Here is a 25671-nt window from a genome sequence, read left to right as displayed (position 1 = left end):
GAGCCTAGGAATGCCCTAAGTTTAGTACTTGGGCCTCCAGCCTGTTTGCTTTCTCTTATATATTGGAAGCAATTTATCCTTGCCTGGATAAGACAAGAGGCTGAAGGAGACAGAGGAGTTTCTGGATGTCCACCATGATGGTAAGGGCAGAGATCTAGAGGGCTGTGTATGTGGATAAAAGGTTGTGTAAAGGGGCGAGGCTTAGGAGGCTGCCAGAGAAAGAGAAGTGTCACGTTTAATCCTATTTGTCCTATGGGAGTTTTCCAAAGCCAGACAAAGGACATCGTATCTAATGCCTGGTCTCACACACAGATGTCTGGGACAGTCTTTATGTTCTTTTTAAACTCTGCGCACACTTGGCTGCACAGATTTTAAGAAGGACAAAGGTGGTTTTAATAGCGTTAATGGGGGGTGATGGGCGAATCATAATCTTATAACCAAAATGGTTCACTCATTTGTGTCAGCTATTGAAAGCAAAGACTCTTTGGTAGGTATAGAAAAAAAGGATTTGAAATTGCTTGCCACCCACCTCCTCCACAGGAGTGCTGTGTGCATTAATGAGGGAATGTATTAGTGCTGTGAACGCCCTGGAAAGAAGTTGCTTTGCCAATTCCAAATATTATTGTGACTTGCTTAAGGCAGAGCTGAAGGAACGATGGGGGTGGGAGGCTGGCTACTGCATGTGGTGTTTTTCTTTTGGGGCTCCTAAGTTGCTTCAGAAGCAGAACCGCTGCTGAGAAAGAGCCCAAGGAGAATGAAGTACATATTCTGGATTCTTCTTCCCACAATGCACTTGCCCTTCTGAGAGACCCTGCCTTATGTCCAGTGCCTTGCTGTGGCTTCATGTGGCTTCTGCTGCTAACTTTTAAACTCAGTTTCAGAACATGCAAATGACCTAAAGCTTGTTGGAAACATGGAACTAAATAAACACCATTAGAATAATAATGAAATGAAGGTAGAGTATCAACACTTTGTATCCTCTTTCCTATAAAATAGCTTAACATGCTTCCAGGTGAGGATTCTGTTGATATAGAGCTCTGTGCAGAACTATTGCAGTGAAGTTGGTTGGCAGAAAATAATAATGGCATTAACTGTCTTACATTCAGAAGCCAGTTTAGAACCCAGAAAACACATTCCATGGGCTTTATCTTCTGTGATCCTCCAGCACTGAATTCAGGTAAGTAGGAAAAAGTTATGGTGATTGTCTCCATGTCATAGGTAGAAGCAATGAGGCTCCCCTCAGATGAAAGTCCTGAAAAAAAGTAGCTAGGAAGGTCTTCTGCTTTTATATCTATTTGTTCCACTGAACAAAAAAAGAAACAAACCAAAATAAAATGCAAAATACACCAAGAAAAATAACAAGATGCATACTCAGTGATTTAAAAAAAAAGTCCACAGCAATGTTAGTAGTGGTAAGGAAAGGCTTTACAGAAGTTTAAGCAGTGACTTTTAAACAAATTTTGTCCTGTTTTGTTTTGTTTTTCTTAAAAAACCTGTGGTTTGGTAAATGGGAGAGGAAAGTAGCCTTTTTTCAGTGGAAGAACAGAATATGGAGAGCTGTAGGGGCAGGAGGAAGAAAGATATTTTGCTAATTCAAGGATACAAGAAGCCCCAGGGTGGTGGAAAGAGTGAGGACTGTTGGATAAATTAGTGGAAAATGTCAAAGCCCATGATTAGTTTAAATCTGACTCAAGAAGCAGAAGCCTGTGTAAGTTTCTGAGGAGTGTGACAGAGCAAACACTTCAGAGAGACGATTCTTACTGCGCACCAAGCCCTGCAAACGGGGGAATGGTGTGCCTTTGGGAGCTGTTGTAGAGAAAGGACAGGACTTCATGGCAGAAGGAACGCCAAGGAAGTCAGAGCAGTAGCTGGGGTGGGGAAAGTATATTGGAGGCTGATAATCAGAGTCGCTGAAGAACTGAAAAGACAAAAGCCTCATCCTCCACATCCACCCTGCTCTCATACTTACGTCTCAAGATTTCAGATAGATTTTCTAGGGGTGGGATGTGTATTTGGAAAACCTCTCCAGCTGATTCTGATGTGGCATATAAAGGATGAAGAAGGGCACCCCGGGTGGCTCAGCGGTTTGGCACCTGCCTTTGGCCCAGGGCGTGATCCTGGAGACCTGGGATCGAGTTCCACATCAGGCTCCCTGCATGGAGTCTGCTTCTCCCTCTGCTGTGTTTCTGCCTCTCTCTCTCTCTCTCTGTGTCTCTCATGAATGAATGAATAAATAAAATCTTTAAAAAAAATAAAAAATAAAGGATGAAGAAATGACCCCCATACCAGTAAAGCTCAGGTCTAACGTGTGAGTAAAATAGTAAAACCAGAACCGCAACACGTTGTACTACGTGGTATGATGGAGATATGTAGAGAAAGCTCTGGAAACTCATGTGAAGGAATGATTTCGTCTACATAGAGAAAAGGGTTACAAAAAGGTAGAAATGAATTGTTCTCAACCCTGGTTGTACATTTCAAACAGTCGATTAAATCAGGGTCTCTGTGGGGTTGGGGCCCAGGCATTATTGTTAAAAATTTCCTTAGATGGTTCTTGTTCTGCTAGGGTTGAGAATAGCTGTTAAAGATTGAAGATAACCCCAGCTTTTGAAGAAAGTGTAGACATTTTCTAGACAAAAAAGAAGAATGGAACTGACAAAGGCACAGAGACATGTAAGTAGTATGTTTGGAGACTGAGGAAAAGTCTAGGGTAGCTAGGACTTTCGTAGTGAGGAGGAAACCCTGGAAAGGTAAGGTGGGCTGCGTTGTGAGGGTGATGTTAATGATAAAGAAGAAGAAAATGAGGAGGAAGGTAAGGGGGTGGGGGAGAAGAAGAGGAAGAAGAAGGAGAAGAGGAGAGGGACAGGAGGAGGACCAGAAGGAGAAGGAGGAAGTAGGAGAAAGGGAGGGGGGGAGGAGAATGACTGGTTCCAGTGGAAGGGGAAAGAGAAGGAGGAAGGGATGACCCTGAAGCTTTATGACAGATTTTTTTAGAAGCGTGAAAACAGAGACCTCTGTTTTACAATAATTCTAGAGGATGATGATGGGTGAAAAGAGATGTAAGGATACCCAACCTATTTTGGCTCAACGTTTTTGGGCCGTGGGTCCCATTTTTGCCTATAGTTGCTATAAAGCAATGGTCAGTGAGTCTTTGAAAGTAACATGCTTGATAGTCACAAAGATGATTGTTTTAATTCTCCATGAAACACATATTTCCCTTCTGATGTGTGAAGTTGTTTCCCTTCTCCCACCATTGAAAATTAGCAGAAGTGATTTCAAGATCAGTTAGGAACGTAAACCTCCTGCCCCAATTCTTTGTAACTATTTCACTCAATGCATACATATTATACATTTAAAGCCAGGCACTGTAAAAGCAATTTTAGACATTGAGGTCTAAAATTTTTGCCCCTTAGGGGGTGGGAGCACTACCTCAGGACTTTGTATCCTTCCACTTCTTTGTCCTCTCCCTTTCTTTCCTTGTCTTCCTTAAGTGGCCTTAATATTGAACTGAAGTTTATTCTAACTGTGCATAGCTTTTACTCAATACTTTTATTCCTGTTTTGAAATTGGAAGGTGGATGAAGAAAAGTTCATATTTAATCTCTTTTAAAACTTTCAAATTAATTTAATTTTTACAGTTATGTTCTTGAATTGTACTTTTTTTTCCTTTGGAAAGGACTCAGTGAGTCCATAGTCTTAATATAAAGTACACCAACACAAATACCGTTACCAGGTGGTAGTAAAAGCTTACTGGTGGGTAGGAATGCTGAGGACCTGGGTTTACAGAAGCTTGATTTTATTTTAAGACTCCTCAGATGAATTTCCTTCTTCAATAACCCTTCAAACATCCACTGAACACCCAAAGAATACCCACTGCAGGCCAGGTCCCTTATGGGGGTGGGTACAGAGATGAACAAGGAGGTCTTTGATCTCACCTCATCTTCCTAAAAACTGTAAGATATATCTACAGGGCAAGGTTATTTTTACCTAATGAAAATGGAGCCCAGAACAGTAAATGGCATGGCTTAAGGCTAGACAAAATTGGATCCACAAAGATTCCATCCTTTCAACAGTACCCAAATCAAGTCCTTACATTATATGACATGTCTTAATAGTACCTGTGTTACTGAGAAGATAGTGGCAACTGATAATTTATGTTACCATAATGGAAAATTTGACATTTCCATTATATACTATTGTTTTGAGATTTTTAAACATGGACTGAAGAAATGATAGAACCTGGTAAAGCAGTTGTTTAACATATAGAATGAAATATTCCATCCTTTGAGATACCTAAATGTGAGACAGGGAACCATTAAAATCCTAGAGAATAACACAGGCAGCAATCTCTTAGACCTTGGCCATAGTACCTTCTTACTAGATGCAACACTTGTGGCAAGGGAAACAAAAACGAAAATGAACTGTTGGAACTTCATGAAGACAAAAGCTTCTGCAAGGTGAAGGAAAACAAACAACAAACTAACAGACAACCTACAGAATGGGAGAAGATGTTTGCAAATGACACATCTGATAAAAGGTTAGTATCCAAAATCTATAAAGAACTTACCAAACTCAACACCCAAAAAACAAATCATCCAGTTAGAAAATGGGCAGAAGATATGAATAGACACTTTTCCAAAGAGGACATCCAGCTGGCTAACAGACACATGAAAAGATACTCAACATCACTCATCATCAGGGGAATATAAATAAAAATCACGATGAGGTATCACCTCACACCTGTCAGAATGGCTAAAATTAACAACACAAAAAACAACAGGGGTTCTCCAGGATGCAGAGAAAGGGGACACTCTTAAACTGTTGGTGGGAATGCAAACTAGTGCAGCCACACTGGAGAATGGTATGGAGGTTCCTCAAAAGTTAAAAATAGAACTACCCTACAATCCAGCAATTGCACTACTAGGTATTTGCCCAAAGGATACAAAAGTATGATTTGAAGGGGTACACACATTCTGATGTTTATAGCAGCATTATCAACAATAGCCAAACTATGGAGAGACCCCAAATGTCCATCAACTGATGAATGAATAAAGAAGATGTGATATGTATATACAATGAAATATTACTCAGCCATCAGAAATTCAAAAGAATCTTGCCATTTGCAGCGACATGGATGGAGCTAGAGTGCATTCATTATGCTAAGCGAAATAAGTCAGAGAAAGACAAATATCACATGATTTCACTCATATGTGATATTTAAAAAAGAAAACAGATGAACATATAGGAAAGATGAAAACAAAAAAAGGAGAGGGGGAAACAAACCACAAGTGACTCTTAATGACAGAGAACAAACTAAGGGCTGATGGAGGGAGGTAGGTGGGGGATGGTCTAGATATGTGATGGGTTTTGAGGAGAGCATTTGTTGTTATGAGCACTGAGTGTTTTGTGTAAGTGATGAATCACTGAATTCTACTCCAGAAACCATATTGCACTGTATGTTAGCTAAAATTAAAAAAAAAAACAACTTCATCCTTAACTATCTAATAAAGAACAGAATGTTTAATAAGGTTGAACATTATCAAACGTTTTGTTAAAATGTTTCATTAAAATATATTTGTTAATAAGTGGTTAACATTAAAAAAGTTTTAATAAATAATTTTCCTCAAAATCCTTTTATAATTACAAACCCTTAAAAAGTTTTAATTAAGTCTGGGACTATTAAGTTCCATATAATTTGTACTTTTATTTTCAATATTTTGAGTAAGAGCACTGATCACAGTTACAATAATTATATATTTTCACATATCTGTCCTAAAACTTTGAAGTACCTTGAAAATATTAAACTGTCAATACTAAAATTCTAAACTACAAGGAATCTTTCTGGCATAACCCAAACTAGCATTTTATACCTTAAACAATTCTTACCATATCCTTAAGTCATCCCATAATTGTTTATATCTCAATTTACTACTGAGCTTCATTTAAAAAAAAAAGTCAACAGGGGATCCCCAGTGGCTCAGTGGTTTGGCACCTGCCTTCGGCCCAGGGTGTGATCCTGGAGACCCCGGAAAGAGTCCCACATCAGGCTCCCTGCATGGAGCCTGCTTCTCCCTCTGCCTGTGTCTCTGCCTCTCTTTCTCTCTCTGTGTCTCTCATGAATAAATAAATAAAATCTTTTAAAAAATAAAAAAAGTCAACGGCAAAATTTCTGAGCTATTGAATAGATGCATAAATACACCTTTCCCTTTTTACTCATTCTTATGTTATTTTCTTCCTCCATGAAAGAGGTCCTTCATTTTCCATTAGATAGTAGAGGTAATTTTGATAACTTCCTTAAATTAATCTAAGTAGCTAAAGTATAATCTAGTAATTTCCTATTTTAAGTTTTCTAAAATGGAAGGTTACCCACAGTAGTACTAAGGACTCTACTCCATTTCCTACTTAACTCTGACCAATTCTTTTGTTATCCTACTTTGCCTGCTGAGTATGCTATAAAGAGCATGAACTCCTGCAGTCAACTTTAAGATGAACCTGAATTAAAATCCCAGCTTCACCACTTACTGATGTTAAGGGGAAATCACTTACTTACTGTGTTGGGGAAATCACTTAAACTTCTCAGCATCTCAGTTTTCTTCTGGGCAAAAGGAAGATAATTTCTGGTCTTCAGGTGGGTAGTAAAAATTAAATAATAACGTATAAACTCCTGGCCCAATGTCTGGCACAGAGTCAGTTCCTAATTGAGGTGAGTTTTCCTGTCTTTGCTTTGAGTAAGCAAATAAGTAAAGAGACAAACAAAAACCTTCTTACACTTAGCTTCCTAGCTGCTGTTTGTTTTAAGCCATGAATCATTTTCTTTAGGCTCTTTATCCAGAATCAGACATTTTCAAATGTACATTGCCACGAGAGCTGGTTCTTATTTCTATTCTCTAGATAAAGAGCACTTATATTATCCCTCCTCTTTCTTTGGGAAATGCCAGCTTTCACTTCAGAAATCAGAATCATAGTAGATTGAAATAAACATTTAAAAAGTCATCTGGGTTGCAATTTTAAACACATTTAAGTAAGAGTATATTTTACTATTTCTTTTTATGAGTGAATATAAAAATGGATGTTCTTATCAGTTGGGCAACCAGACATGGGTATACATGATAAATCTGTTTGTTCTGGACTTTTAAAGGAGTTCTTGCCCAGCTTCCTCCTTCTCTTGGGAACCCAACCTTCCTGGGACCTACCCTGAAATGCTCTTATCTGACTCACTCTGCCCTCCACCCAAACGTGGCCCATCCACTGGCCTGGGAGATGGCACCTGGAAACAGAGCACAAGTTGTTTCTCTAGGGTTTTTGGCATCAAGATGAAAGAGGTCAATAAGCATTTCTCTGGTGGAACAAACTATGAAGTGTGAAACTTGTGAACAAGAGTGAACACATTTTCTACTACCTGGAAAATCTGTTGCAACAAGTAGAGAGGAGAGATAAAGAGTTAGTCTTGGAAGTGTCGAGTGCCAGCCATGACCCAGTCCTGTGTGAACTTGGACTTCTCCAGCAGTTAGCAGACCTAGGGGGACTGTTCTTCCTTATTCCCAAGATAAAGCATTTGAGTGCAGAGGTAGGAGAGGGAAAAAGGAGGAAGGGGAACCAAGTCCTCTCTCCTTTGGCAATGTCTTCTCTGGAGGTAGTTGGTTTTAAATCAATCTATTCATGTTAGAATGCAGCAATTAACGCAGGTTAATATTCAAGTGTTTGCGGACTACCATCTGCAGTCAACTGTTTACGGGGTTGTCTGACTCCTTTTTTGTCAACTAAGTGGCCCATGCCATTGATAATATAATCATTTGGGGTTAGGACCAGAAGACAAAAAGCATGTGTTTGTGTGTGTGTATGTATTTCAGAACACGTGGGGCACAATTTTTCAAAATTAAAATAAAATGATAGTTAATAGTTATTGTGTACCTTCTATGTGCTATGTACTATTCTAAAAGTTTACATGTACTAATTCATTTAATTCTTTTTTTAAAGATTTATTTACTTATTTATTTATGATAGACACAGACATAGAGAGAGAGAGGCAGAGACACAGGAGGAGGGAGAAGCAGGCTCCATGCCAGGAGCCCGACGTGGGACTCGATCCCGGGACTCCAGGACCGCGCCCTGGGCCAAAGGCAGGCACCAAACCGCTGAGCCACCCAGGGATCCCCTCATTTAATTCTTATAGCAACTATGTCGAGGTAATTGTCATCTCCAGAAGATACTGTGGCACAGAGAGACCCCCTAACTTGTCCAGAGCCACACAGGTAAAATGCAGTGGTAGAATCAGGATTCAGACCCAGGCAGCCTCGTTCTAGAGACTTTGCTCTTACTCTCCATGACATCTATTTTTGTTGTTGTTGTTGTTTTAATGACTGGATGCAAAGTATGATCCTTCATAGCAGTGCTGCTCCAGCCCCATGTGACCACTGGACTCCTCTTTGGGAGGGAAAGTTGTTTCAGACCTGCGGACATTATCTCCCATGGTGGGTCATGGGTTCAAGTATTGTTCAATCACCATTATCTGGGGTTTGTTGGAAAAACCTAAGTTGGGATCCAAAGGGCATTAGCTTACTCTGTTGTAAGAAATGCTGCATTTAGGGAATTATCAAAAGCACAAGGATTTCCTTACATATAGCAAACATCAATACATATTGAATAAACAAGTGAGCAACAGTTATCTATAAAAGCTGTTTAAATGTACTCTAGGAGTCTAAAACTTAATGAAAGTAGAAAGTCTTAAAACTTTCTTCATGGTAAGGTAACAGATGATTTTCACTTTATGTTTTTCAAGTTTTTAGCCAAGAATATGTATCTCATTTTTTTAAATCAGAAAAAAATTTGCTGTAAAAGAGAAATATTCAGATGCAGTGATTATCATGTTTTGGCATTTGTTTCATTTTTGTGTCTTATACCCCAAAGTCACAAAATATTTCATGGATCCCCAGTGTAAAGTTTAATGTAGGGACTAGCAAATACTTGTCATGATATGTGTCAAATTCAGGGACGCCTGGGTGGCTCAGCAGTTGAGCATTTGCCTTCAGCTCAGGCATGATCCCGGGTCCAGGGATTCAGTCCTGCATCAGGCTCATTGCAAGGAACCTCTTTCTCCCTCTGCTTGTGTCTCTGCCTCTCTATGTGTCTCTCATGAATAAATAAATAAATCAAATATTTTTTTAAAAAGTCAAATTCATCAAGGATGATAGGACCCAAGGTAGGGAATATGTTCCCAAAACCAAAAAGAAAAATTTCCCATTTGGATGGCAGAAGCAAAAACTTGTAGTGTAGAAGAGCAGAGGCCTCTTTGTCATTACCCTGGGTGTAGTATGATAGTGACAGGCCTTACTCCTGGAACAAAACGTGCTCTGGGATCCTACACTATGAAATCATTCTTATACTCCAACCCTGCTTGAAAGCAGCAGAAAACAGTTGGCCTGAATGGGCCTGACGTGTCGTGGCCAGAGATACGGTTTTTATCTCTGTGTGAAAGACTGGCTGATGGCCAGAAGGAGTTACCCCATTCTAGGCTATTATGGGCTGAGTTGTGCTCTCTGCCACCCTTCCAAATTCGTATATTGAAACCTAACCCGCAGTACCTCAGTGTGACTGTATTTGGAGAAAAGGTCTTTGAAAAGGTAATGAAGATAAAATGAGGTCATATGGGTGAGTCTTAATCCAATCCTACTATGGTCCCTATAAGAAGAGACTAGGACATAAGTATACAAAGAAGGAAGTCCTGGGAAGACAAAGGGGGGGTGGGGCGCAAGATGGTCATCTAAATCTCAAAGATAGAGGTTATCAGAAGAAATCAACCTTCCTGGCACCTGGATTTCAGACTTCTAGCCTTCCGAACTGTGAAAAATGATTTTCTGTTGTTGTTGAAGCCATAGACTGTGTCATTTTGTTATGGCAGCCCAAGCAAACTCATACATAGGCATTGCTCCTAAGTGAGACCTCAGAACCCTATCACATCCCAGAGAGGACCACTTCAAGATGACTGAGGCTGAAAGTTTGCCAATCTTAGAAGATCAGGGCTTGAAATAGAAATTCAATTGTTTAATGGAAAATAAAACAATGCCTTATTTCTTCCACACCTAAATTTGAGCTCTATGATTCAAAGTTATTGCCCATGCTGTTTCGTTTCATGTTGATTTGTTGCATTATATTTGAGGGATCTGTTTTTATTTCTGCTATTTGTTATTCATTCTTTTTTAAATGTATCTCTCTTAGAACTCATTATTTTATGATCCATTATGAAGTTGTTCTAAATTACCCAGTACCTTTCTCACTTCTTTATTCTTGCCAGAAGCTTGGTTATACTGATTTTTGTGTTAGGTGTTCAAAAATTCCACTCTAGAGAAGAAACTCGGGAGGAGGAATCGGAAACCAAATCCCCTAGTTCACAGTTGATTCAGCTGCTGGGAGGAACTAACCAGCAATAAAGAATGAGAGCAATGCACAAAGCTTGGACACTTTCATGATTTTATCAGCAGATGGCAAGTGTAATTTAATGTAGACAAACTAATAATTAATCAGGGCACAAGGAGGCCAGCCCAGTGATGTGTCCAGGCAGAAAATAATCTTCTAACACAGAGATCAAGAAAAGGATTTAGGGATTATTCTTGAAAAATCATTAGGACTATCAGTCTAGTGCAGAGTTCTGGGAACAAAAGCAAACACTCTGTTAGCAAAGAAAAAAGCACAGAAACTGGAGGTGTAACTGTTAGCTTGAAAAGGACTTGTTTGATCTAGTCAAGAATATCATTGTGTTAACCGTTGTGATGCAAGGTGATAGAAAAAGGATAAAAACCCAAGAATCAAATGTATCCACTTACCCAAGAGGGATGCAAACTCCAAGGCCTTCAAGGACCAATGAGGTAGGTAAATGCATGAGCTGTTATAGTAAGACTTTTGGGAATGGTGGGAACTGGGTCAGAATGGAGGGTGCTTAAAGGCTTCTAGATTCACACACATACACTGTAGCAACCGCACAAAACACATCTGCCTGCTTAATCCAGCTCTTTGGTCACCAGTGTGGATCCCTGACTTAGAACATTTTGCTTTGTGCCTCTCAGATTCCTCCCTAATCTAAGGTCCTTGGAAGGTAGGACAGTGTCTTACTCAATTCTTGTATCCCGCCTGGCATCCAGAAGAATACTTTGCCCCATGGAGACTGCCTGAAAATGTTGCAACAAAGAGGGAGCTCTGTTCAGGAGCAGAAAATGCTGCTGACAAATGCTGGGCCTCTTACTTCATGGCTGCTGTGTCTCAAGTTACACGTCTAAAAGAGCTTGCAAGTGGGCCCAAAAGCCCACTCTGTGCTTGACTCAGCCTCACAGTACCTAATTTGCATGTGGCGGGTAAATTATTTCTGTCTCTGTTCTACATAATGTTTCGTCTTCTCTCTTTTGCCTGCTCCTCTCACCAAGCATGGCCTTTCTTCATCCCAGATCTTTATCTTCCCTTCTTTAGCAATATAAAAAGGACTTTCTCAGCTGGTTTCTCCTTTTGTGTCTTCTCATCTTGGTTTGTTTTGCATCTCACCATTTTCTTTTTCTCTATCTGTGCTACCAAAGATTGAGACAAAAACAATCTCAATGAATCATATCCTCAAGAAGTGTGATCATCGGGCAGCCCGGGTGGCTCAGCGGTTTAGCAACGCCTTCAGCCCAGGGCATGATCCTGGAGACTCGGGATGGAGTCCCATGTCAGGCTCCCTGCATGGAGCCTGCTTCTCCCTCTGCCTGTGCCTCTGCCTTTCTCTCTCTCTGTGTGTGTGTGTCTCTCATGAATAAATAAATAAAATCTTTAAAAAAAAAAAAAAAGGAAGTGTGATAATCTGGTTAGCAGAGTTTATGTTCAACTGACATTCTACTCCTTCAAGTAGCACAATCCTTTTCCTATAGGTAATAGAAATAGATTAATAATTAAGGAGTACATTGGGGTGAGCATAGCATCACATATGGAGAAGTTGAATCGTTATGTTGCACGCCTGAAACTAGTGTAATATTGTGTGTCAACCACAAATTAACAAAAAAATTTAGGGGCATCTGAGTAACTCAGTTGGTTGAGTGTCAGGCTCTTGATTTTGGCTCAGGTCATTCATGATCTCAGGGCGTTGGGATCCAACCCTGTGTCTCAGGCTCCTGGCTCAGTGGGGGTCTACTTGGGATTCTTTCTTTCCCTCTCCTACTGTTCCTCCCCCTGATCTCTCTCTCTCACACAAATAAATAACTAAAAATTTTAAAAATAAATCATTTAAAAGAGAGGCTAGATGAAATAATGGTTTCTTTTGGCTCTAATTTTTTTTTTTAATCATTACAAGAATTAAGAGAATGGAAGACTGCATATAAATTAAGAGTGTGTGGTAGAGCTTCTAAATGCTACAAGATTTCAGAGCAAGAAGATACTGTTCTATGTAGGCATAGTCAAAGACATTTTTGTTGAAGAAGGTGGGATCTGAGATAGGTATTAAAAGATGGGAGTGATGTGGGGCCAAAGCTAGCATGACACCTTCTTAAAAGCTTTTGCTTTGAATTTTTGAATTGAAGGTTGGGCAAAGAGGAGGAGAAATGACTTTGTGAATATAGAAAAAAAAGGGGGGGGGGCGTCAGAGCCCTAACGGAAGAATGAGCTGGATAAGTGTGGACAATGTGGACATTTTCAGGATAAGGGTATGTTCTGGCCAGTAAAAATGACTTTTGATTATGTAAGTTGGAACAAGATTATGGAAGATCAGAAAACGAAGGGGTGTAGAGTGGATTTGGTACAGTAGCAATAACGAGCCCTTACATGTTCTTACAATAGTATTTGAAGTTATTAGTCTGATGTTGCTAAGTAGGCTGGTAGGGAAAAGAGAGAATAAAGTCAGGGAGATTAGGCAGGAGGCCTCTACTTGGATAAAAATAGTTCCACATATTTTTACATCTCCTTATGATTTAGAAAGCATCCAGTAAACTCACAAAAGAGGTATTCACAACAAGCCTTGGAGGAAGGTAGAGCAGATATTAATATTTTTATTCTGCATAAGAATTGAAATTCAATCTAGATTTGTCTAAAGTCATAAAGTTGGTTAATGGTGTTGTTGGAATGCAGACCTACTTTTTGACTTTTTAATCTCTAAGTCCAGCATTCCTGTCATTAAGAAATAGAGATAAAAGAGGAGATTTCAAATACTGAAAATGAATAATCTATGTAACCTTATGAGGTATATGAATCAGCATAATTCACATTATGTAGTAGTAAAAGTGCTGGCCCGAATATCAAGAAATGTAAATCCTAATCCTTGCACTAATATGATTCAGTGTGACCTTAAATAAATGGCTTCAATGGTCAGCTTCTTCTTCCCAATATGTAGCGTGGGAGTTGTACACAAAATTCTCTTTAAATTCATTCTGGCTCACTGGTCTTAGAATTTGTGAGTGAATCATCAGTTAGCCATCTGGATGACCAAGTGAAGTTAGTATCCTAGCAATTAAGAAAATTGGCAGAGTCAACAGAGGGCCACGGATGATGAGCTTTTTAAGTTTACTTATCAGGAAAAAGTTAAAGGGAGTGGAATGCAGAATAACAGCTCCCTCAATATGGCTGTATCCTAATCCCTGGAACCTGTGAATGTTACTTTACATGGCAAAAGAAATTGCAGATATAATTCAAATAACATAGGGCATTAGGGATTATCCTAATTATGTGGGTGGGTCCTTTTGAGAGAAAGAAGAAGGAAGGAGAGTCAGAAAAGATGTGGTCACAGAGGCAAAGCAATTTCTGGCTTTGAAGAAAGAAGAGGGACAGGAGCCATGGAATGCAGACAGCTTCCAGGTCTAGAAAAGGCAGAGAAAGGACTCTTTCCTAGAGCCTCCCGAAAGAACACACCCCTCTGCTGATACCCTGACACCCACTGAGACCCATTTTGGACTTCTGATCTCCAAAATTGTAAGGTAATAAATTTGTGTTGCTTTAAGCCTCTAAATTTGTGGTAATTTGTTATAACAACAATAGGAAACAAGTACAGGAAGTCAGTAGGGAGGGATGACTAATATTTATTTAGCACCTTTTGTATACTGAGCATTGATAGCACAATAAGCTTGTTGGGGAAACAGTGTGCTATTTTACACATTAGGAAAATGGGATCCAACCATTGGATGTAACTTGCCCCGGGAAGGGGCTGAGCTGGGAATTCAGACTCCGGGCTGCACGACTGCCTGTTCCGTCATACAATTTCTGGTATAAAAGGCCAAGTGCACACAAAGCCTATACACTTAATCACATAGTGCTATAAAATCAGGAAAAAATGTGATATAAATCAATGAATAATGGTCTTGGGAACCAGGAAAACTTTCATAAGGATCTGGCAACATGAGGCAGGGAAGGGCCAGAATTGACCACTTATTCAGAAGTAGATACTTCCTATACACATTATTCATTAAACTACCACAAATCACACCATGGCATAAATTTTATTCTTTCTATTCTTAATGATGAGGAACTGAGGGTTAAACAAGAAAGAAGGTTGCCTCAAATGCTATAGCTAGTTAATGACAAAGCTGAGATTTAAATACAAAGCTTACATTCTGTGAATACAAAAATAAAAACTTTTATACTTCTTTTTTTTTTTTTTTTTTTTTTTTTTAGAAAAGAGGAAGATCCAGAGAAGGGCATGATTTAATCATCACTTGAAAACATATGATCCCCACGGTCCCAAACATGCACAGAAGATTGTGATTGGCTTGAGGTCAAGTATGTTTATAGAATTGTTTGTTCTTCAGGGTGCTTAGAACAGTCTTAAGTATATTATAAGCACTCAATGTAAACTTATTAAATGAAATCAGTCAGTGGGATACAGGGACTTCTGTTTAAGGTTAACTAGGATCTGGAACTCCTGTGTCTGGAAGGATAAAAATAGAGATCTGATGGGACCCAAATGTAACAAGGTCCCCCCTTCGCACTTAAAGATTTCCCCCCGAGTCCAACCATCACTAATTTTCCCTCTTTCTCCTTCCTAATTGCCCATAGTGCACACATTAGCTCCAAGTGCTCGGATACTTGGTCACTCAGTTTCACATTTTTCTTTATTCTCCTGCATTGATGGCAAGGGCTGCCATTGCCTTCAGCATCAAGCCTAACTTTCTGGTTTCCCACTCTCATCTTTCTCCTCTAGCCTTACCACTTGTCCACACAAAACCTTCTTTGTTTGGCCCAATCTGCTGCCTGGAGCCATGGAATTCCTGCCTCATACCAACCACTCCTCTTATTTAGATCCTTCTTGTTCATTGTGCCAATGCTTTTTATTAATTCTCTCCTCTTCCACAATGTCTTCTTTAACTCTCCTCTCTCATTTTCTCCAATCCTTGTTATTACTGCCTGTACCCATGTAATTTACACTTCAAATAAAATAAAAATTCTTTAGCATGGTAGACATGCTTCTTTCTTCAATCTCGCAGTTTATTTCTTTCTCCAAATTTTTTATTTACACATAACATAAACTTACCATCTTAGCCATTTTTAATGGTTCAATGAAATGAAGTACACTTGCATTTTTATGCAACCATCACCACCATACAGCTCCAGGATTCATTCATTGCAAAACTGAAACTCTATATCATAGTCTTCCTCTGGTCTACTCTCCCCATTGTCCACTAATTGCTTACACACTGGCCTCTTGTTAGGTTCTCCAACAGACTAAGCAGTACATAGCTCAGGGCCTGACACAGGTAATTTTCTCCATCTGGAAAGTATTTTCCAATATTACTCCCACTCCCACTTCATAGTCAACCAAGACTGGTCCCACCTCATCTTTTGGTCTCAACTTAAATGTCACTTTCACTTCCTGATTTCTCCTGTTTCAGTAGATTCTCTACTTAGAAACCAACCAACCAACTAACCAACAAAGAAGCATCTCTTGGGCATTTTTTAAAGCTTTTATAAATACTTTCATGTTTTCATTTTTACAATTGTTTATTTGTTCTGTGTCTGTCACTTTGACTCAATTGTAAACTTCAACCATGCCTGACATGTAGTAGGCACTTAGATATTTGTTGATGAATGAATATGCTATGTTATACTCTCTAATTGGTCTTTAGACTTTAGTATCACTTCAGGACTTATTTATAATGCTGTTTTGTTAACTGCTATTTGTAGGCGTTTATATTCTGCCTTTAATGGGATTGTGGTTTGTAGAAATTATATTTCATTTTCTTTGCAACAAAGGAAGTTAGATATTTTTTCAATAAACACTTGCTGAATTAAATTAGACTTGATTTAATTTGGTGTCTGTCACATTCTGAAGCACTACACAAGGAAACATGTCTAAAATGTGAAGGAGACACCACTGAGGGATTTCACATGGTTTGGGGTACCAGTGTCAATTGTTAGGGTTTGAGGTCAGCACTATGGATAAGAGCTGTGTATGCTCAAAATTTCCTTTGTTTTGGAGACATCATATCAGTTTGTCAAAAGACCAACTCAGCAAACTTTTCCTCTAGCATCAGACCAAATCTTGTATCTTTGGTTGAAGATCAGAGAAAGGACTTGGCTTGAGTTTGGGGGCCATATTGTAGGACAAACACAAATCTTTAAATTCTAGAATCACACATGGCCTGGCAAGACAGTCATGAGAATCTAAGGGACCAAGGTCTACTGTGGAAATAGCATATTTCCATTACCTGTCTCACCCTGTCTGTGAAGGCATACACCCATTCTCTGAAGTGGCCTGTATGATTTGATTTATTAATGCTTGCCCCTTATTTTCTCTTGGTTGAATGTAAATAGTTGATTTCACATAAGTTAAGTGTATGTATGATGAACTTGTGCTGTACCTGCTCTCTGGGGAGTTAATTCATGGATCTCATTATCCTTACTTAGATAATATAGTGGATAAAAGTATAGGAAAGTTCAAGAAGGGTTTAAGTCAATTCACAGATATCAAGAGTTCTTAACAGACAAACATCTTTACAAAATACTTCTCAGTGGTGTTACTGTCCAGAAGAAATTCAGATGTGCCTAGCCCTTCACTCCTACATATCTCTGCAACCCCACCTATGTGTGCACATTCCTCATTCCGCCAAAAAAAACTCCTGTAAACATTTATTGTTTTCCTCCCATCCCCTCCATCCCAATGTTCACACCATTCTTCCCACAGCTGTTCATCATCCTGTAGGTAATCTCTTGAACTAGTTTCTTTGCTATCTTCTTTGAACTGCTTTATGCAAATACAGAAAATAGGAATAGATAACCTTCTACTCCCCCCTCCCGTTTTTACAGAAAATGTAGCATGCTTTATTGTTTTGCACCTTACTCTTTTTGTATAACAACATGTCCTCTAACTTTCTATATCATTAAAATGAAAACCATAAATTTTCAATATCACCATATAGTATTTTGTCATGTGGATGTGCCACAACCTATTTAACAAGTATTTCTTCGGACTGACACTTGGGTTTTTTCCTCCTCATTTTTCTTCCTATTATGAACAATAAACAGTGCTACATGTATAACCTTATCCACATGTAATTTCTGACATGTGCATTTTTATTTATTTATTTATTCATGAGAGACAGAGAGAGAGAGAGAGAGAGGCAGAGACAGAAGGAGAAGCAGGCTCCATTCGGGGAGCCTGATGCGGGACCCATCCCAGGACTTGGGGATCATGCCCTAAGCCAAAGGCAGACGCTCAACAGCTGAGCCACCCAGGCGTCCCTGACATGTGCATATTTATGTGTAGGATAAATTCCCATTAGAAGGATTGTTGTCTCCAAAGATGATTGCATTTTTAATTTTGATAGATTGTGCCATATACCCTTCCACAGATATTGTACCATTTTGTAACACCAACATGGATGTATGAAAGTGCTCACTCAAATTGCAATTCTTAAAATCAAATATAGAAATGGAGCTTTTAGGGATAATGGATTCCATGAGCTTACTCTGCTGTGCTCAAATAAGTCCTATTTCTCTAAAGACAATAAATACAAGGAATAAAATTGATAAGGTTTGAGGCTTTACTCTGGCTCAAATGAGGAAAACCTGGTGAAGAATGTATGAGGAAGCCCCTTCATTATCCTTTTTTAGGGGCAAATCCTCATGCTGTAATTCAAGTACTTTGTTTCCCTAATGTGTATCAGCATCATAAGAGCGCCCCTCTAGTGACTAGAACAGTAAGACTGACTTCATTTCAAGAGGCCAGATAGCTGGCTGGCCCAGGACAAAGGGAGGGTAAGTGGTTTAGGCTTTGGAATGAGACCTGCTTAGATTGTAATTCACAGCTACCTTATCGCCTATGGATGTGACTGTGGGTAAGTCATTTGAGAGACTGGAGGCTGTTTCCAGCCATTATAATGGGGATATCAATCCCCATGCCTTTTTGGACTGTTGTTAGATTAACTGGAAAGATGTTTGGGATGGTGTCTAATATATAATAACATTTAACATTAAATTTCCCTTTGCCTTTCTGAAAATAGCAGAGAATTGGGAAGAAAAACCCCAAAGGTCTTTCTCTCAAACTGTATGCCACAATTTCCATGTATTAAATCTGTCTTACTTTACTCATAGAGGAGGCTCTAAAAAATCTATTTACCATTATATTGCATGTAATTCCAACATGCTTTGTGGTTTGACAGCCCAGCCTATGTCAAAGTGGAAGTAAAAGGAGCCAAAGTTAACTGACTGAATTTAAAAAAAGCAGAAATTAAAACAAATTATTTAGAAACAACAAAAACAAAAATATCCTTAGTAGGCTCAAGGATAGACAGAGCCTCTTAGCATAAGGCTGCCTTAAGGTCAAGTCATTCAGAAAAGGTTAACTGGTATGCGCTGAAGAAAGCAGACCAGCGGTCAATGAATTTCTTTTTATTTATTTCTTCCCTGTTTACTAAAGAATCAAGGTATCTTTGCAATACATCAACGGTTTTTAAAGATTTATGTTATCAAATGTAAAATACAATTTGGGGGAGGCATTTGAAACGGTAAATTTCAGTTACCTCAAAAATTAACCAATTCACTTATTTGACCAAAATTTATTGAGTGCTCACTATTTATTGTTGCTAAGCTCTGAACTCACTTGGTATGCCCAATTGCCCCAAAAATTCTGGGTAAAAAAAGTATTATTCATAGCACAGCCAAAATTTATGTTAACCTTTCAATGAGTCTTCATAATGGCTTTGTTATCTTTGTAACTGATTTTAATTTTAGGACCTTCTGGATTCCACAATGTATCCCTTTCACAGAAGTCAGAATGATAAAATTGTTGAAATAGCAAATGTAAAGTTGAAATCACTAGATAGCCTGCAAATCTTATATATCTACTTGAAATTTCAATTGTGATAAACCCTTTAGATTCGGTCCCATTTGTCAGCTTTATACAGTGAGTGTAATTTACTTAGCTAATTTCACTAGTAGATTATGTTCTTTCAGGGCACAGAGAAATAGGAATCATAAATATGTCATTGTTGCATGCTTTTGTATCTCTTTTCATAGCCTCACAGGCTTAAGCAGAGAAAATATACTTGAAAACACAAATTAATTGTATCTGTTTCCTAGGAATATTTAAAAATGTCTACATTTATTAGAGATCCCAAATGCACTGAATGACGGAATTTAAGTAAAACGTTGGTATTATGCAAACAGAATCATAACAGCAATGGTAATAAAAATAGCAGTTATCATTTATAGGTAGTGCTCACTACCTATCAGGTATCATGTTGAGTTTCCAATGGATTACCACCTTTAATCCATCCCCCACAACTTTTCAGAGAAGGTACTGTTGTATTTCTATCATACAATGGAGGAAACTGAGGTTTAAGGAGATTAATTATCTTGCTCAGATTATTCATGTTAAAGAACAAAAATTCAACCATGTAAATGCAAAGATCTAACTTGTTTTATTCAATGATTTATGAATTGGGCAGCATCCCATCTAGCAAGTAGAGGGGAGCTCCAAGGAGTTCTACAAAGTGGAAGGTTTTTATAGGAAGGAGGATGGGCACAAAAGTTACTAGCAAAAGAAAAGAAAGAGTTGTACCAGGCAAGGTCATCTTCCCTTAGCTGCAAGGGCAATGGTTCTTATTAGGATTATCTCATCTTTGGTGGATGGAAGGGGTCCATGTGACAGATTACTTCATTGGTGCCACTCAGAAAATTTCTGAATGACTGGTTAAGACTACATTTCTGGGGGAGGTCAAAACTGCAGTGAGATATTAAGCCCTGGTTTGGTGACTTGGCCTGAGTGATGCTATTTTGGGCCTGTGGTTTCCTTTTTACCATTCACATTATTATTTTAGTGGAACTGGGATCCAAACCTAGGCAGTCCTAATCTACACTTAATCTGTCTTTCTAAAATGCCACTAATACAGATTTAGTAAAGAAATAGAATGTCATCTATATGCAGACGTATTGTTACCTGCTGGCTGTAATTTTTACTACTATCGTAGGAAAAAAGAGACTTAAATCATAATATGAAATAAAGGAGTACAGTTATGTGGTTTGTTTCCCAAAGTAGATTTTGGAATTACTTCTCTCCCTTTCCCCTTACCTCCCTCCTCAATGGCTGGGGTAAAAATTCTCCACGAGTACTTTCTGTAAAGTCTTTTCAGGATTTACCTTAGCATAAATGCTCACGAAAAGTTGTGTCCTAAAATATGGAAACCTTGTTTGCTCTGACATCCCCAATTAGCTAGATGCTATAGTGTTAAATACCATATACCTCAAAATAATACTGAAAATTTCAAAGGCACCTTTCTTCCACAGAACTTCAGTGCAAATATTACCTAAATTTTCCTCAGTATTCCAAAGAAAATTATGGCTTTATCAGGTTTCATTGAAGATAGAAGTAGGCAGAATCAGAAAAATGAATACAAGAATCTGTTGGTCAGGGACAGAATTCAGGATTTAAAACTTTTTTTTTAATTTCACAGTGTTTTTTTTTTTTTTTTTAACTTGATCAGTAACAACTGTAACCACGTAGCTTGCTTGGTCTGTCTTCAAACATATTTTCACTATATCATTGTAATTCAAATCCACTCAGTGGTGCTTCACTTTTCTAATTTGTTAAGATTAAGCCGTGTACCTTGCACCTGTCTTAATGATATCGCACAACGATAACATTTTCACTCATTTAAAGCCATGTTTACTGACAGAGCTTTAGCACCAAAAAAATCCTAAAAGGCAGTCTTAACACATTCAAAGAGCTTGAATGAGTAATTGACACAGCTTAAACACTGGCTAGTTCAGAACTTTACAAATTAAGGTCACATGATTTTAAAATCACATATATATATACACTCAAAAAAGAAGTTGGTAAAAATACATCTCAATGATGAAGAAAATACATTCAAGGTCACGAATGCCAATTTAATCATCAATGTTCAAGCCTCAATAGGCTGACTTTTAGCTGGAGTTTGGAGTTTTTTTAAGGGAATGATGGAAACTTTATTACTAAAGATGGTAAAGTTGTCAGTGACAAGAAAATCAGGGGGTCAACAGAGGAGGGAGGTGTCTAAATACAAGTGAGAATCAGTAAGTTGTGTGTGGGAATCTAAACTGATTTATGTAACTTCTCAAGACCCCCCCCTCCCCAAATAAGAAAAAGAGTAGGAGAGAATTTTGAAAGAAAATAAAAAAAAACAAAAACAAAAAACCCCAACCAACCAAAGAGGTGAGACACAGCCATCTTGATGGGAGGCGGGGGGTGCCTAACTACTCAATGAGGTCATCCTATCTCCCGGAAGTGACACGTAATCACCTGCTTTGCACTAGCTCCGCCCCTTCCCTCAGAGGTCCCGCCCCTCCGCCAGCGGCCGGGAGGGTGTTAGGGGGCGTTTCTCCTGGAGGAAAGCTGTGAGCTGCGACGCTGAGGAAGGGGACCCCAAAACGTCTGGCACTGCCCCCTCCAGGGATCACTTTGGACCGCATCACTCGGCCCAGCGGGATTCAGAAACGCCGAGGGGTCAACCTGATGGGTTTCGGGGTCAACGGAAGAGGGGAAGGGGAGCCCTGGCGGGGAGAACCCCCCGGTCCCCCGCCCAGCAGCTGAGGCACAGGAGGGCGGCCATCTTGGCCGGGAGGGTAGGGCTGGGGAGCTGCGGGCGCCGTGCGATTGGGGGGCTCGCCCGGAAGTGACGCCAACTACCCGGAAGCGGAGGGGGTTCCCTGGCCCACTCCCCCCTCGTTCGTTTGCTCCCCCGCTTCCTCCCCGCCCCCCTTCCTCTCCATTCGTTTCCCCCCCTCCCCGTTCCCTGCCTTCTTCCCCCCCCCTCCCGTCCCTCCCCCCCCAACCTCCGGAGCTGGGAAGAGAGTCAAGATGGCGGCGAAATCCGATGGCGGTGGCGTGGGGGTGGGCTTCGCCCAGCTGCACAACCTGGACGAGGCGGTGGGCAGCGGCGGCGAGGAGGACGGGGAGCCCGGGGGAGGCGGCTGCGGCGGCGGCGGCGACGGCAGCGAGCCCGGCGAGAGCAGCTCGCTGCACATCTGCCACTGCTGCAACACCTCCTCGTGCTACTGGGGCTGCCGCTCCGCCTGCCTGCGCTCCCTCCTGGGCAGGAAGCCGCGCCGCAGCGCCGCCGCCGCCGACGGGGGGGACCAGCCGCTGCAGCCGCCCGCGGCCGCCGGCGCAGACCACCCCCCCCCGACGCCCGCCCGGCCGCAGCCGCCGCCGCCGCCGCAGGTGGAGCGGCCGTGGCTCGACTGCCTGTGGATCGTGCTGGCGCTGCTCGTCTTCTTCGGGGACGTGGGCACCGACCTGTGGCTGGCCCTCGACTACTACCGCAAGGGGGACTACGGCTTCTTCGGGCTGACCCTCTTCTTCGTGCTGGTGCCGTCGCTGCTGGTGCAGAGCCTGAGCTTCCGCTGGTTCGTGCAGGACTACACGGGCGGCGGGCTGGGCGCCGTGGAGGGGCTCAGCAGCCGGGGCCCCCCCATGATGGGGGCCGGCTACGGCCACGGCGCGGCCCGCGGCGGCCCGGGGGCCTCGGCCACGCCGGGGGCGCAGCGCCTGTGCCGCCTGTCCGTGTGGATCTGGCAGTCGGTCATCCACCTGCTGCAGATGGGGCAGGTGTGGAGGTAAGCGCGCTGCGGGGCGGGGGCGGGGGCCGGGGCCGGGGCCGGGGCCCGGCAGTCGGCCCTGCCGAGGGCCCCCGCGGGCCGGGCCGGGGCCCTCCGGACGCGTCCTGCCCTCGAGGTGCCGGGCGGCCGGGCCCCCCGGGTGGGTCTGGCCCGGGGTCCTGAGGGAGGGGTTTGCCGCGCACTTGCCCTGGCGTCTCCGAAAGACCATCGTTGACCGGATCCCTGGCCACGCCTTTTGGCCCCGGGAGGCCCCGGGAGGCCCAGTCCCGCGGTCGGCCTGTCTGTCTGCTTACCCGAGACCCTGCCTCGCCCTCCCCGCCCCTCGCCTCCCCGGAAGACCTCTGTATTCCCGCTGTCCCTTTCCCCTGTATCCCGAGGCAACCAGCCCGGAGCGCTCTCTACCTGCACCCCAGCTCGTCTCCTGGGGCGGGGGGACCTTCCCTGTTCCAGCCGGTTTTGCACTCGGTTTTGCCCCCCCGGTGAGACGTCTTCCCCTCTTCCCCCGTCTCCTCTCCGCAGTGGCCTGTGCGGGGCCCTCGTCTCCCTTTAGCACTCCCCATTCCACGCCCCCCCCCCCCCCCGCAGTCCCCAGCCCCTGCTAAGGACTCCAAACCGCTGCCCTCCTTGAAGGAAAGACGACTTTTTTTTTGGGGGGGGGGGGCTGGATTAGACGTGCCCGTTTCTTGGTGACAGGTAAAACCGTGTAGTAGTACATGGTGGGTGTAAGCGTTTAACTCTCAGCTCCAGGAAGTCCGTTAACCACCTGAACGCCTATTCTGGAGGGACGTTGGTTTTGGTAGCCGGGCCAGTGCGTAGGTGATTTATGTTTACACAAGCCCGGAGCTCGGCCCTGCGGCCCTTCCTTCTTTTGTAGATTTCTCCTGTGCGTGGTGAGCCCCTCAAAAACCACTTGGCAGATGTTGTTTTGGCTGTGATCTTAACTGGCCAAACTAAGGAAGGGATCCCCTTAAGATCTTGGTAAATCTGTGCCCTCCAATTTAAATCAGCTTGAGTGTGTTCTGGAAACTGAGTTTGTAGGTAAACAGTTGCACGAAACAAATCTTAACTGAAGGTAAATGACACAGAGCCCTTCAGGTACATTGCTTCTGTGAGGAGACGTTTTGGGCCCTGAATTCTGCACCTAGTAGGAGGTTTTAGGTGCTTTGTATTTCCGTTAACTGAGATGTACTCGAGTTACGGGAGGTAAAAGTTCATTGTCTTCTCAATTGTTTGTCCAGCTCTCTCTTCACAGTTTTCAATAAAAACGTTTCAGAAAGCATGGGATTGAATTAAGTCAAATCATGAAAGTGAATGCAAGAGAACTTTGTCCTGGAGAATTTATATGCAGATTCAGGATGGGGGACGAGTGAGTGGTTCTTGATTTTCCTGGTGCTCCCAGGCTTGTTTACTCGTCTTTCTAGCTTGAACCAAGCAGCCCCCCCCCTTTTTTTTTTCCTAGCAAAAGGGCTATTGGTATTTGTCTGCAAATAACTGGGTTTCCTGATGATAAGCTTGTAAGAAGGAGGTGGGGGGAAAAAATAGGGCTAAAAAAAAAAAAAAGATTAGCTTTTAGCAATTTTGAGTGTAGCTTGGGGTCAAATAAAAATTTTGAAACATGTTTTGAATTTGAAATCTAAATCTAAAAACATCTCTAAACACCCAAATCCATATAGAATCAAAAAGGTAGTGTGTTTGATACCGGGGATACTTTTTTTGATTGGTAAGATGCAAAAGAACAAAGGGGGAGCAGGACTAGGAGAATGGGGAAGAGAAAGATTTTGAAATACTAGTAAAATATAACAGCATACATTTAATAACTAGGTTTCTTCTGAACAAGCTGAAGTCCCCTCTCTCTCCTTGTCTTCAGCTCCTTAAGTGTTAGCAGTAAGAATCTTGGTGTCAGGTTAAAGTTCCTGAGAGAATTGTTCCTAATGTAATCCATCCTAGATATTTATTAGCAGTAAGCTTTTTGGACATAATGAAATGGAGTTCAGTTTCACAAGTTTTTTAGGCAGAACATCCCCCCCCCCCCCCAACTGATCTCAGTCTTAATTGTATTTGGGCAAAGTAAGAAGTCCAGATTTTGGAACAAACCAACAAGTACATTTTAAGTGTGGATTTAGGATTTAAAGTTGTTTAAAATAGGGTGGTGTATTTGTTTCCCAGATTTTCATTGGACTTTTAAGATTCATAATTTTTTTTCAAGATTAGAATATATGTCTAAATATTTCATGAAGTTTTGAAAGTATAAAGTATCAAAAGATATGTGAATTAACTTAGTTATTCCAAGGTAACCATACTTCAAAAGAAGTATTTGTTGAAGAAGGATTTTATTTATTTCAGTTTTTTCCAGAAAGCTGGTTTTACTTGAAATATTCCAGGAGCAGGATCTGCTCTTTGGTGCCTGTTAGACATGTGGCTTAAAAGAAGATAATCATTTGAAATGCTTTACAGAAAGGTTTTTACCTTTGTTTTGTTCTAATTTTGGGGCAATTACTTAATCATACATCATCCGAGTTTTCATTCCAGATTATTTGGGGTTACAGATGTTTCCTTAATTATATATGCTACTTAAATTTTGCTATTTCATGTGGTCATGTGACAAAAAGGTCAGGGCCTAGGAATTCTATCACTGATT

The 25671-nt window shown here is 41.2% G+C and overlaps 1 protein-coding gene across 1 annotated transcript in view; it reads left to right on the top strand.

Moving 5' to 3' along the window:
* Positions 1-21321: 21321 nt before the first annotated feature.
* Positions 21322-25671, top strand: part of XKR6 (XK related 6) — a 311617-nt gene continuing 307267 nt past the window's right edge. The window contains exon 1 of the mRNA XM_041765653.1: positions 21322-23030. Coding sequence (XP_041621587.1) covers positions 22273-23030 — 758 coding nt within the window. The 5' untranslated portion in view covers positions 21322-22272. The remainder of the gene's footprint in view (positions 23031-25671) is intronic.

Source organism: Vulpes lagopus, chromosome 8, assembly GCF_018345385.1.
Source record: "Vulpes lagopus strain Blue_001 chromosome 8, ASM1834538v1, whole genome shotgun sequence".
NCBI classification, from domain to species: domain Eukaryota; kingdom Metazoa; phylum Chordata; class Mammalia; order Carnivora; family Canidae; genus Vulpes; species Vulpes lagopus.
Note: the sequence above shows the minus strand (reverse complement) of the source record. Positions and strands in the feature narration are given on the sequence as shown.